Source organism: Haliaeetus leucocephalus, unplaced genomic scaffold (genome assembly GCF_000737465.1).
Source record: "Haliaeetus leucocephalus isolate CR32 unplaced genomic scaffold, Haliaeetus_leucocephalus-4.0 Scaffold339, whole genome shotgun sequence".
In the NCBI taxonomy this organism is placed as follows: domain Eukaryota; kingdom Metazoa; phylum Chordata; class Aves; order Accipitriformes; family Accipitridae; genus Haliaeetus; species Haliaeetus leucocephalus.
Window position 1 is genome coordinate 4,106,777 of NW_010972775.1, and position 14,059 is coordinate 4,120,835.

Genomic DNA, 14,059 nt, shown 5'->3' on the forward strand with positions numbered 1-14,059 from the left:
GAAGCCCTGAAGAACTACAGCCCAGTCAGTCTCATCTCTGTGCCTGGCAAGATCAAGGAGCGGATCCTCCTGGAAACTGTGCTGAGACACATGGAAAACAAGGAGATGATTGGCAACAGCCTACATGGCTTCACTAAGGGTGAATCCTGCGTGACAAATCTGGTGGCCTTCTATGACGGGGTTACAACGTTGGTGGATTAGGGAAGAGCAACTGATGTCATCTACCTGGACTTGTGCAAAGCATTTGACACTGTCCCGCACAACATCCTTGTCTCTAAATTGGAGAGACATAGATTGGACAGATGGACCACTCGGTGGATAAGGAATTGTCTGGATGGTCGCACTCAAAGAGTTGCGGTCAACAGCTGGATGTCCGAGTGGAGACCAGTGATAAGTGGCGTTCCTCAGGGGTCCATATTGGGACTGGCGCTGTTTAACATCTTTGTCGGCGACATGGACAGCGGGATTGAGCGCACCCTCGGCAAGTTTGCCGATGACACCAAGCTGTGTGGTGCGGTCGACACGCTGGAAGGAAGGGATGCCATCCAGAAGGACCTTGACAGGCTTGAGAGGTGGGCCCGTGTGAGCCTCCTGAAGTTCAACAAGGCCAACTGCAAGGTCCTGCACATGGGTTGGGGCAACCCACGCACAAATACAGGCTGGTCGATGAGTGGATTGAGAGCAGCCTGGAAGAGAAGGACTTGGGGATATTAGTGGATGAAAACCTGAATATGAGCCAGCACTGTGCGCTTCCAGCCCAGAAAGCCAGCCGCATTCTGGGCTGCATCAAAAGTGTGGCTAGCAGGTTGAGGGAGTTGATTCTGCCCATCTGCTCTCCTGAAACCCCACCTGCAGTACTGCATTCAGCTGTGGGGCCACCAACATAAGAAGGACATGGACCTGTTGGAGCAAGTCCAGAGGAGGGCTGGAGCACCTCTCCTGTGAAGAGAGGCTGAGGGAGCTGGGGTTGTTCAGCCTGGAGAAGAGAAGGCTCCAGGGAGACCTTACAGCTGCCTTCTAGTACCTAAAGGGGGCCTACAGGAAAGCTGGAGAGGGACTTTTGACAAGGGTGTGTAGTGATAGGACAAGGGGTAATGGCTATAAAGTGAAAGAGGGTAGATGTAGATTAGAGGTAAGGAAGAAGTTCTTCACTGTGATGGTGGTGAAGCATGGGGACAGGTTGTCCAGAGAGGTTGTGGCTGCCCCATCCCTGGAATTTTTTAAGGCCAGGTTGGATGGGACTTGAGCAGCCTGGTCTAGTGGAAGGTGTCCCTGCCCATGGCAAGGGGGTTGGAACTAGATGATCTATAAGATCCCTTCCAACTCAAACCACTCTATGAGTCTGTGAATAAAATCCACTTTTGGGCTATACTCAAGGCTTAGACCCCCAAACCTGTAAAAGAGCTATGGTGAGATTCAGTGCAACAAATTCCCTTCTGTCCTGTGGTGCAGAAAAAGATAGGGATACTGGCTGAGCCCAAGCTCAGGTCAAGGGGTTTAAATATTGTCCAGACCCTTGGTTTTTATCAGCACTCTGGTCTTCAGTGACATGTGTCCTTAACAGGTCATTAAACTTCGTAAATTGCTGGTTTTGTATGTTCATAAGTGATGAGAGGAAAACTTAGGAGTTGAAGGTAAGCAGGTGGGAATACTTACCATGTGGTTACAGTGGTGCACAGATGGCCAGGTGCTCTTGAGGTTTTTCTTTTGCATTGAGAATTCAGTCCTGGGGGCAGAATAATGAAGTGCGTTTCTGTACTGTATCCAGTGTAGGAGGTCTATTTTACCTGGTTGGCTAGTAATGGTTGCTGTAGTAATTAAGGTTGAAAATTTGTCTCCCTACAAATGATCAGAAAAAAAGAGCATGCTTTATATGATGGGAGGAGTCAGCTTGCATGATATGCTATGTACTAGAAATTTTGTATGCCTTTAACTAGTATTGCCTGTTAATTTTAAAGCCTTTTGTTCTGACGAATTCTGAATAAATGGGGTGTATTTAATGATACCACCTACTTTAACAAACATGGCAGCCATCAAGCAGATGCTATTATGAGGTGCAGAGAGCAAAATGCCTACGAGTCCTTAGTTCAATAACCAGTGGAATGATTCACTGGGTTGCAAGGGCAAAGCCTTAATTATTGGGGTCTGCTGTTAGATGTTTACAGGCACTGAGTCAGGATATAACAAAAGTCATTTGCATTAGGTGTAAGGATTTGAGATTCCTCCCATTTCACAGACTTCAAAACTGAGTCCCAAAGAGAAAAAAATAATTCAGAGGAGAATAGAGCACTGTTGGCTTTGGCTTCCAGCGGAGGGCCAGAAGGTGGAATTACAGCTGCTTCATGGCACGATTTTGGGAAAGGGAAAAGAAACCAAGGCTCTAGGGCAGGTTTCCAAGCTTTAGTTTTGGAACAACGCCCATGGTCTGTAGCAAGGTGCATGCTTGTAGCCTTCTTTGTGGATGACAGAAGTGGAACAAAAGCTTAAGAAGGGAGTATGTTAACCTGTTAAGAAGTGAGATTGACTGTGGCTTATGGGGTGAAATTTACTGCATCAAAGACAACCGGAGGACCTCACTCATGCTGCCTTGCTGTGTCAGCTGCTTTGGTGTCATTGTGTGATTGTAGAGGGAGAGGAGACACTTTATGCACTGAAATGTTTATTCTGTGAATAAAACAACACATGGTAGCTGGGGACTGGGCTGAATGGCCCAGGTGGTCCCATCTAACTTTCTGCTTACCCCCAAATTCCCAGTCAACATGGTAGTGGCAATACAGACATGCTAAAAGGTCTGTTGAGCAGGATCATGCAAGCAAGCAGTTTAGTATTCAAAACTTCAATTTAGATCCCAGGAGTTTGCTGCAGTCCCGTTTTGAGCCCGCTGCATCCTGAAACTATGCTGTCAAACCTAGACTAATAGATAAGCATAATAATAGTCCAGAAGATTTTTAAAAAGGGATGGGATCAATTTCCTTGGTATAAATAACATTTCCTGTAAAACCAGACTTTTGCAAGTCAGCATCCCTGTGGACTGGGGGAGGGAAGAAGAGGAGGGGAGGGAAGGCAGGGCAGGAGGAGTCTGAAATGAATCTGTTCTGACCCTTGAGTTTTATGGAGCAGGGGTAAATAGTCATCAAAGGTGAAGGTCGTCAGTCACAGTTGAGAGATAGGCAAAGCAGGATAAAAGCTTCTTCTGTCAAAGTAAAAATTGCTGAATGGCATTTTATTATGATGCTGTCTCCATTATATCCTTGCAGTTGGAGCAGAGTGCCAACAGAGTGAAATGGCCTCAAGTTGCGGCAAGGGAGATTTAGGTTACATATTAGGAAAAAAATTTTTACTGGGAGGGTTGTCAGACATTGGAATAGGCTGCCCAGGGAAGTGGTTGAGTCACCATCCCTGGAGGTATTCAAAAAGTGAGTAGAAGGGGTACTTCAGGACATGGTTTAGTGGGCATGGTTTGATGGTTGGACTCGATGATCTTGAAGGTCTTTTCCAACCTAAATGATTCTATGATTCTATGAAATTTTGCATTGTTCAGAAACAGTTGGATTTTATTGCAGCTAAAGTCCTTTTGTTTGTGGATTCCTTTTAATGACCAGCATGGCCCTACCTCTCTGGCAGAGTTGGCCCCTAGGCAAGGCCACGCACCTGACTTCCAATCACGTGTTTGTTGTATTTTGGTTCCAGCTGAGAAAGGTCTCCTGGCTGAACTCACTGTGCAGGGAACTTGTCAGTAGCTTTGCAGACAGAAAAGCAGTAGGGGCAGGGCTTTTCCTACCTGAAGAAAATCTATAGAAACACTGCTTTATCCCCTTGAAGCTGATAGAAGCTTCTACCTGGTAGTGTTTATGGGTTCACAGGGATCGAGACTCTCCTCAGCTGAAGCCTTTTCTAGTTAGGTTAGTAATGACTTCAATGAGACACTTAGGAGAATTTGTGCATTTCTATCTGTGTGCACACATTAGTGCTGCACTAGAGACTTTCAAGAGGAGTCTGACTCATAACCACAGATGTAGTGAGCCAGAGCTGGACCTGTTATTTCCCACATGGCATGGCTGCTACAACATGAGATCCACAAATGTCCTGAGAGTACACAATCACTGTAATTTCATTAGAGGACCTCTGCTGTTTATTTTTTCCAATTGATTCTTCTTTCTGGCTTATCTAGACTTAGTGGTGCATCGCCTTTCCTTGGAGAAACTAAACAAGAAACGCTTGCCAACATCACAGCTGTGAATTATGAATTTGATGAAGAATTTTTCAGCAATACCAGTGACCTGGCAAAAGATTTTATTCAGAAACTCCTGGTGAAAGATACACGGTAAGTAAAAATTCAGAAAGATCCATTTGTTTCAAAGATAAACCTAGTGAAAAGTAGCCTGACGAGTAATCTGCAAAGCCTTCCCTCCAGTGTGTATTGCTATTCAAGAGCAAGACAGGAGGATGCTGCTGTGCCCCTAGTTAATCACTGCACCCAGAAACCCTAAGAAAAGGAACTAAATCTCCTCAGTTAAATTTCACTTTTGGGACTGAACTCTAACATGAGTCAAGCTGGTTACAATAGAGTGTGTAGGTGAAGGGCTGAAAATAGGGTATAAAATCTCTAGTTCAGGATAACTACCACTCCAATATTTCAGTCTGTTATGAACTACTTGCAAGGAGGTGACATGATCCCACAATATGCTCCCAGTGGTGCAAGGGCAGAAAAATCTTCACATGTGCTCATAGTGGAATTGTTTCTTAAGTTTCTCTGCATCTGTTGCAATCACCTAGAATTTGCATGACACCTATGCGGATCTTTATTCCCAGTTTATAGGAACCACAGACCTTTTTTTAGTTTTTCTTCCTTTTAATAAAGTGCATGCTGAAGTAGCATCTCCTTCCCCATAACCCTATTTATCCTGGAGGGAAGTCAGGCCATGGCAGTTCTTTCTAATGGCTTCATTAGGGGAGAAAATAGGTGTTAGAGGCAAGCCGTTTAGTCAAGATTTCTGCAAATCCTCAGGCCTTAGAATAGGCTGGAGTAGGTGGGGTTTGATAAGAGCTATGCACAGGTCTAGCAACCTCGTTTTAAGAAAGGACAAGTCAGCGATATTGATATTTGTCCCATGTACAGAGGCAGTCCCTGTGCAATGCTGTGTTTCTGCCTTTGATTCTCAGTGGTCTTAATGTGCTGTTCACCAAACTGCTACAATGCAGAAGGAAGTTAGAATTGATCAGGTTTGATTAGGTTTGAAGTATTCCTCTCAGAAATGTTGCTTTTGGGAAATGGCAGCTCCTGCAGTGATGTAATACCACGTTCCAAAGGACAGTTTTGATATAATTAACGTTGTATACCTTAGTTCAGACACAGTCGTAATAAAGGTGTATGGAAATAATTTATTTTCTAAGTGTATAGGATGAACAAAACAAAGTAATATTTTTATCACTTTTTATGGAAGGGTACACAAAAATACCGGTAGATTTTGATCAAGTAAGAATTAAAATTGTGTGGAATGAGGACAGCACCTTACTGAAACTTAGAACAGTTACTAAACTACATGCAAGCAGTATGTCTCATAGAGAAACATAACCCTGAAATTTGAGAATTAATCCTGGCATTTTCTTGATAAATGCTTCATACGAAACCTGGGAGAAGTGCAGGTCGATGGACTTGTGTACCAGGTATTTCTCATTCAAGAGTGGGTTTTTTTTGTGTTGTTTTTTAGGAAACGGCTTACAATTCAGGAAGCTCTGTCTCATCCGTGGATAATGGTAAGACTGAAAAAAGAGACAGATCTTGTTTTTTACCATAAGCAAAGCAGAGATGATATTCACACTCTTATTGGTGTGTTAAATGGAAAACTGCCCTCTAAGTACTTAGCGACCCTAGGTGTCTCAAAGAGATCTACCAGGAAGAAATTGGTTGGGTCTGACTAAAGCCTTGGATTTCTGCAAATGAGTTCTTTTATTATCTTAACTTTCGAAAAGAGGGTGACAAAGCTTTGATGTTTGTTGCATGTTACAGTATCCTACATTAGACTGGGCTTTGCAATTTTTTTCCATCCTTCTCTGTTTGTGTGGACATATACTACGGGTTGGGTTTAGTGCTTTCTTGAGCTGAGAGCTGACTACAGTCCATGTGGAAAATAGAATTTTTCTCAAAATATAACTGCTGTACCAAGTGTGCTGATTTGCTTACATTTGTGTGTCTGTATGTATTTTTTCATCATAAACATCACTTGCTTTTGTGGATAAGTCTCTTACTGAAAATACATTTAGCTAATCTCAGCATGACTAATGAGGGTGTCTGAAATTCAGTTTTTGCTTTGCACTGCACAAAAACATTAACTGGAGTGGTTTCAAGATTGTTATTTTTCCTCTTATAAATATTGATAGCTTTGAGACTGTTAACTGCTAAAAATTAACATGAAAATAAATTGCGGCCCTGTTATTTACACTTATCACATTGGAATGAATGCACATCACTTGTCATGTTTGTTTTTGGGTTTGTGTGTTTTGGGTTTTTTTTTTCTTTTAATCAAATGCATGAAGGAAAATCTGTGGGAGCTAAGAATCTCCCAGCATTGTGGAAGTTCAGGCTGCATCCTCTGTGTAGAGTTTTTTAATCACTGCATGTCTTGTAAACATTCAGTAATATTGGTTCCTCTGTCTGACGACTCACCAGCTGAAAGAAGAAACAAAAGTCCAAGAAAACAAGAAGGTTGAGAACACACAGCTGAAGACAAAACGCCTGAGAGAGTACACCATAAAGTGCCATTCGAGCATGCCTCCCAATAATACCTACATCAACTTTGAGCGCTTTGCCCGAGTAGTAGAGGACATTTCACTTATGGAACAGGGTTTCAGCACTTTGGCTGCATCCCACGATTCCTTGCAGGAGGACATTGATGCTCTGGTTTCCATTTATAATGAGAAGGAAGCTTGGTATAAAGAAGAGAATGAAAGCGTGAGGCACAAGCTGTCTCAGCTGAAGTATGAATACCGTAAAATTGAATCCCTGAAAAGATATCTACAAGATGATATCAAGACTGTAGGCGCTAGTCTTACAGGCATAACTGGGAAATATGCTGATCTGCAGAGTCAGTATGAATCTCTCAGTCAAGAACTTTCTGAGGAACTCAAGTGGATACAGGATTTAATGAGTGGTTTTCAACTGGAAAATGAAGCCTGTGTGAATGGAAACTTTGACTCTGTTTTCAAGAAAGATATTAATGAATCACTAATGGAGCTGTTAAATAGATCTCGCTCTGAAGAATTCCTTGCAGGGTTGAATCTTGATGTAGCAGAATCAAATCAGTAATGGCATAGATAGGTTAGGTGCAGGGTTTGCTGCCTCTTTCAATGTACAGCAGTTTAAAAAGTTTTCAGTGCATAGATTCTACACGAAAACATCACCTAGAACCAAAATAGAAATTCTGATATATTGCAGGAGATGCTGACCAAAACCATAAACTCCCAGTGGTTTGTAGTGTTGAAGTTTTTCCCCCATATTTGATGTCTGAACTTACAGGAACTAGATTATCACAGTTGTACAGACACATCTAACCCTACAGTCATTTGCACTGCCTATATCATACTACTTTGTGTATTACAGTTCCTGAAGATTACTAAGTAATTAACCTGGAATAAAGAGTAGGTCAGTCTGTACTTACTAGAAGCTGGGTGCCTGGAAACTAATAAAAATCTCATGCTAGCATCTGTGGTTGGATGAAGGAAACAGTCATGTAGATCTGCTGGAGGCAGTTCTATAGACCATATGAGAGAAATATTTGTAAAGGTGAAATCTGTCCTGTAAAACAAAGTAATTGCTGTAGTAATTTAACATTTAGCAAGTCCTGTGGAAATTTTGTGTGAAATGGCTGCTGATGAAGAAGAGTTAAGATTATTTTTTTAGGCCAGTTATGCAGGATGAAATCTTTTACCATCAAAGGTGTTACCTGTTGATTAATCCATTGTTTTAAAATTCAGCTAAGTTTCCTGTGCTATACCAAAGAAATCCTATTCAAAAGACACAACTGGGAACTTGTAATGAACTGATCAGATAACTGTGTATGTAATTTTACAGTGCAAATATTAATTTGTGAGTAATAAGTGATAATATAGACTTCTGGTTTGCTTGCTACAGTAAAGAAGATGACAAAGCTACAACTAATTTAATCTATGGTGTGGCATTTGAGACTAGTGTTCTTGCTGTGAAGATTTTTTTTCTTAAGTTTAGAAAGTAAAAGAAAAGTTGGCCCAAATTTGAATCGTGCCCTGCTGTCTTGTATTTCAAAGAAGTCACTTGGTTATACTGTATGATTATGCACAGATGTACCCATCTTGGTTCTGGACACAATAAACTGTTATTTATGCAGGATGCAATTGTTCCCTGATGGTGTAGTTAGTGACTGAAGAAGAGATGTCAAGCTTCTGTGTACTGAAAAGAGTTGCCAGCCTAGGTTCTGCAGCTAGTTTAGAGCCCCTTTGCTTAGCGGTATGAATTTTCTGCAAGGTGACTGTTAGGCAGCTAGAAGAATCAGTGAGATAGTATCCAAGCATCCCTGCATCACTGCTCAAGTCCATCTAGAGTGCATCTTTATATATATATTAGAGTATGTCTTTCACTGCCCAGCCTCCGTCCTCCTTTTCCAGAGAAGTGAATGACCTAACTGAATTGAACTGTTGTTGTTCATAACATTATTAAGAATAATGTTTCCTACTTTGAGATAGAGAGATTAAGCATACTCTCATCCAGTTTGTGTAGAGTACAGTGGACCCATCACTACCATGTCCTCATAAAGATGTGCAGAGGGTGGTGAAAATTCAGAGTTCTGAAAACGGTTATTCAATAGGGGTATTGTTATTCCTGTCATTGTACTTGGTGGAGGATGGAAACTGGATGTGCTTGCTGTGGCATCTTTGCACAAGATGTAAAATTTTCAAAAGCTCTGAAGTAGAGAGGATAACCAGGAGATGTCCCTAGCAAGCTGGTGTTGATGGTTGGGGAGAATTGGCTCCAATGTGACAAATAGTATTGAGAATTTTACATATGTCCATTTTTTATTCTCTCAGAACACTTCAGTCATCACTTCTGCAGGTTCCTTTGAGCTGGAAGACCTACAAGATCCTGTCTAGGGGAACCGGAACACAGGATTTTTTTATGAGGGGGAGAGTTTTAATCCTTAAAAAGTAACTTAAAGCCTATTGAGAGTTAATATTGCAGAAAAGACTCTCAAGAAAGAGAGTCTGCCTTCCCTCAGCCATGATCTCATTCTCTGTTCACGTAGTTTTTCTTTATGAACAAATGCACTGGCACGACAAGAAGGAATGTTAAATGAGGCCACTCTGTTCCTGTGTGTGTTTGGGTGAGGTTAATATTATTGTGACTCAGTCCTTGAGGCTAGTGCTCTCTGAGCTGAAGGAGGTCACTGACATACTGTTTTTGAGAAGATATTCTGATGATTGAGAAAATGACAAGGTCACTGGTTTGCAGGTTATTTAGAAATTGAGGCAGTTATTAACAGTCTGGAATACTGTCAAGTGAGCTATTTTGATTCAGTGATGGTTCTACTGCTGAAAGGGCAGTCAGAAATTTTTCATGATGATTGTACAGCTGACATTTAGCCAGTGACATTTTTTCCACTTAAAATTGATTTCTAGTAGGTGTTTTGTACCACCATGCTAGTCATTTGCAGCATGAGAAAGTAATATTTGATGCTTAAATGTCCCACTTCTGTTGTATGCAAATGATGTATACATCTAAATGAGAAAGAGGCCTAGCTGATAGCTCGGCTCCTTGAATTACTGCTGAGATACCTGCACAAATGCTATACCTATAGCATGTTGTTGTGGTTTCAGCCCAGCCCATAACAAAGGACCACGCAGCCGCTTGCTCGCTCCTCCTGCCTCCCTCCGGTGGGATGGGGAGGAGAATCAGAAAGGAGAAAAGAAAAAAAAAAAAAAGGAACCTCGAGGGTTGAGATAAGGACAGTTCACTTGGACAACACAGAAAGAGAAGTTACAACAACAACAACGGTACGAATAAAAGAATATACAAAACGAGTGATGCACAATGCAGCTGCTCACCACCCGGAACCCGACACTCTGCCACTTCCCCCACCGAAAGCCAAGTGAGAGAGGACCCCCCCAGCCCGCTCCCCAGTTATATACTGAGCATGATGTCGCATGGTATGGAATAGCTCCTCGGCTAGATCAGGTCAGCTGTCCCAGCTGTGCCCCCTCCCAGGTTCCTGTGAAAATTAACTCTATCCCAGCTGAACCCAGGACACGTGATGAGAAAAGTGAATTTGTTGTCTCATAAACGTTATCAATTATTTTGCTGAAAAAAAGTTTAAATTCTTACTGATGGGTCTTCCATTCGCCTTTGGTACTCTTGCTTCTTCAGGTGTCTGGCTTGGTGGTTGGATTCCAGTCACTATAAATATTTCTGGGTTATCCACCTCCTAAATGTGCAGATCAGAACTGCTGGAATGCTTGTCACTCCATAAACTCCATACTCTTTTAAGAGTTGATTCCTGGCCTTTCTCTTGTCACTTTTACCAGATCTAGTTTTGAACCTTTTTTTTTCCTCTCAATCTGTCGAATACAGTTTTCTGGTCTATGCAAATTTTGAAGTGGTTTTGGAGTTCAAAGGCACTTCATTTGCAGGAGGACTGCGTCAGGGTTTGTGGAACATCTGTTCCTTAACGCCAGACTGGACACCAGATTGGCATCCAAAAATTTTAGGCACGTGTCTGAATCCTGATATGGTTTTTTTTTCCTTCCTATTTTTCCATAGGTATTGTAATCCTTTCCTCATATATTTATTGCCACGTTATCAATGTCTTGTGTTCTCATACTCGGCGTTGTTAAAGGACAAATCCTGAGGTTTTTTCAGATATGCTGTAGCATGTATCCTCATCACCAATACTAAATGGCAGCTAACTTTTTCCCATTTAATTTCTGTGATGTCAGGAAAACATACTGGAGTAAGTTTGATGGAATGCTGTGAAAATGGTTAAGGAATTGGAGTGTCTGTCAAAGGGGGAAAGGCCAAGAGAGCTGGGATTGTTTAGTGTCAAAAAGAAAAGGCTTGAGGGGGGATCTTCTCAATCTGTATAAATATGTGGTGGAATGGAGTGAAAAAAAACAGAGCCAGGCTCTCCTCAGTGATATCCAGTGACAGGACAAGAGGCAATGCGCACAAATTGAAATAAAGAAATTCCATTTGAATATTAAAAAAAGCAAATAACCTTGTTTACTAAAGGATCAGTCAAATACTGGAACGTGTTGCCCAGAGGAGCTGTGGAGTCTCCAGCCTTTGAAACCCAAGTGGGATGTGGTCCTGGGTAGCTGCAGTAGCTGACCCTGTCCTGAGCAGGGGGTTGGACTAGATGATCTCCAGAGGCTCCTTCCAAACTCAACTATTCTGTCATTCTTGGATTGTCCAGTGTTGACCAAAGCTGGTCATGGATTTAATTTTCTTGAGCCACCTTCTAATTTTGCTTGGGATCTGTCAATCTCAGACTAATTGCAGAAGATTACTCACAGTGGCAGGTTACCTGATCCTTCCTGAGATTTTGATATGCAGACAGGATTTTATTCACCAGCTTTGTGAGACACAGGAAAAGGGCTACTCTCTGGTACCAGTTTAATATTTGGGTTGTAGAGTACAGCTAGTGCTCTCCGAAGTTATTCCGTATTTCACATTCACATGAATTCACATGTTCTCCATCTTCAGATCTGAAATGACTGCCTCAGACTTACCTATGATGTTTAAATCAGTCTGGTAAAAGAAAAACATGTAAAAGCACAATTCAGAGAAGATGTGCCAAAGTAAAATGAAGAGCCACATGCTGGAAGTTAGGAAGGGGCCCTAATGTTACCTTTGGTTTTAAAATATCCTTGTAAAGGGCAAGATGTGGAAACGTCTATCTGAAAATTTAGAAGGTATCACGGGACCTGACAGTGTGATGATGCTGGGTTTAGTCCTATTCTGTCATGATTTTTAGCAAGCATGCGCAAAACCCCTGAGCAGCAGTGTGCTGCAGTGCCATTGATGCGCTGACAACAGCTCCATCTCCTTACTGTCAGGCCTCTGTAGAACCTTTTTGTTGCTCTCCCAATGCCTTTCAGAAAAAGGGACTTGAATAAAAGCTGGCTGATATGAGCTCAGTCCAGAGAAAATGGAGATGGTGCAGGTGTGCACTGAGAAGCACCTTAGCAGCTTTACAAAATGAAAGCATTGCTTTAGCACCCTCTAGCATCCCCTTAGTTACCTCCCTCTTTTGTTTGGCTGTCCTTCATCCTGTCCTTTGGCTAGAAAAGCTGTTCCCAGACTTTTTGTTTGGTTTTCTTGTGTGTGGATCGTTATGAAGCAGAAGGCAGAAGTGGAGGCTGGAGCAAAGTCCATGCCATGCGATACACCTTTTGTGCCAGGTCGAGTGGCTAGAAAGCGGCAGCAGTGGAACTTCTGAGAACGATTTTGTGCCTGGGATCAAGTGTGACCACTGACTGTATGCTAGTTTTAGGATTTTGTTTGAGATCAAAGGGGTCCTGTCCAGGCACAGGGTGGAATAGATTTCATTATTTTTCTTCTGCTTTTACCTGTATGAATCCACAGCTTCCCCAGACAGCATTCTTTCCAGCCAGCTCCAGAGCACATGAAGAATCTTATGTATTTCATGCATCAGAGGGAGCCAAGCAATAAAATTGCTCTCTTATCTTCCAGCCAGTGGACAAGAGACAGGCTTTGGTTCGGCAAGCATCTGTTGTTAACATGGAAAACTTCAAAAGGCAATATGCTAGAAGGCGATGGAAGGTATGACAGCGAGCCTTTAATCCGTCTCATATCAGGCTTCCCAAGCCTGATGGGGTCAGAGGGCAAGACAGAGCTGGAATGTAAAATTTTAATACACAGTAGATAAATGAAATGTGTTTGGATATGTCTGCACTGCACATGTGTGGTCAAATTCTCATTATTCCTTCTCTCCACAGCTTTCTTACCGTATTGTGTCATTGTGCAACCACTTATCTCGTTCGCTGGTGAAAAAGGTCCTAATACAAGAAGAAAGTTTGGTAGGTACATTTCTCAAATGGGCAGAAGAGAAGGACCAGTTTTACTGTGCAGTGATTTTTTGCTGTCCTTATATGGATGCACAGCCCAACAGGATGGCAATGGTTTTGAGTGGGAAACCAGATTGGACAGTGGCATCCCTTCTGTGTCTTTAATGCTGCTGTAAGTTGTGCTACTGTGACAGAAATGTTGGGCAAGGAGAGATGGGGACTCTATAAACCCTTTAGGTGCTAGCCATGTTTATTTTGTAAAGGAGCAGCATGGAGGCTGCAGGTTATGTTTGGATAGCATAGCAGTGACCGTTGCTGTCTGACTGAGAAGTGAGCAGTTGCGGAGAGAGTCTTCACTGCTGCTCTTGTGCCTAGCTGTGTGACGGAGGGTGGGGGACCCCTGCAGTGCATATGACCTTCTGGAATGAAACTCTGTGAGATTTTTGTTAGCTCTAATTTTCTCCATAGATGATACAGTAATAATGTTAGAACATCATGTTTAGGAGCGTGGTATCTCATTTGTGTGGTTATCTCATTTACGTGACTGAAACATTTTGGCCTCTCTATTTCAGAGAAACTGTGAAAGTGACAGTGAGGATCTTTCACAAAGAAAAGCCACTCATCAGAGGAGAAGCAGCATATCATAATGTAATGAGAATTCCATGGGCAGGAGACAGAGGAAACTTTCATCCTTGCTGAAAAAAACCAGCCCTGACAGCAGACCTTGACTTCTTGTCTGAATCCTGGGTATGATGCTTCTCACTTCTCAAACTACACCAACAGCTGGATGATGTTATTAAATGCCTACTAAGCATTTTAGAAAGCTGGGGATCCAGATTCCCAGGGAATACCGCAGCACAAGCACCAACTGGAGTGCTTTTATATGGTGACCATTTCAGTGATACTTCAATCTATTTGTGGTATCAACTGCACTCAGGATGTAGGGTTTCTACTGATACTCTTTTACTGCAGAATAATTCACATTCCGCACAATGATTAAGACTGT

The 14,059-nt window shown here is 42.2% G+C and overlaps 1 protein-coding gene across 2 annotated transcripts in view; it reads left to right on the forward strand.

Moving 5' to 3' along the window:
- DAPK2 (death-associated protein kinase 2) overlaps positions 1-13,824 on the forward strand; it is a 47,817-nt gene extending 33,993 nt beyond the window's left edge. The window contains exons 7-11 of one of the 2 annotated variants that reach the window (XM_010571683.1): positions 4,172-4,324; positions 5,712-5,757; positions 12,719-12,808; positions 12,985-13,065; positions 13,626-13,824. In XM_010571683.1, coding sequence (XP_010569985.1) covers positions 4,172-4,324; positions 5,712-5,757; positions 12,719-12,808; positions 12,985-13,065; positions 13,626-13,700 — 445 coding nt within the window. In that variant the 3' untranslated portion in view covers positions 13,701-13,824. Of the gene's footprint in view, positions 1-4,171; positions 4,325-5,711; positions 5,758-6,670; positions 7,307-12,718; positions 12,809-12,984; positions 13,066-13,625 lie in introns of those variants that run through there. The other variant, XM_010571682.1, reaches the window with a different exon arrangement.
- Positions 13,825-14,059: the final 235 nt, after the last annotated feature.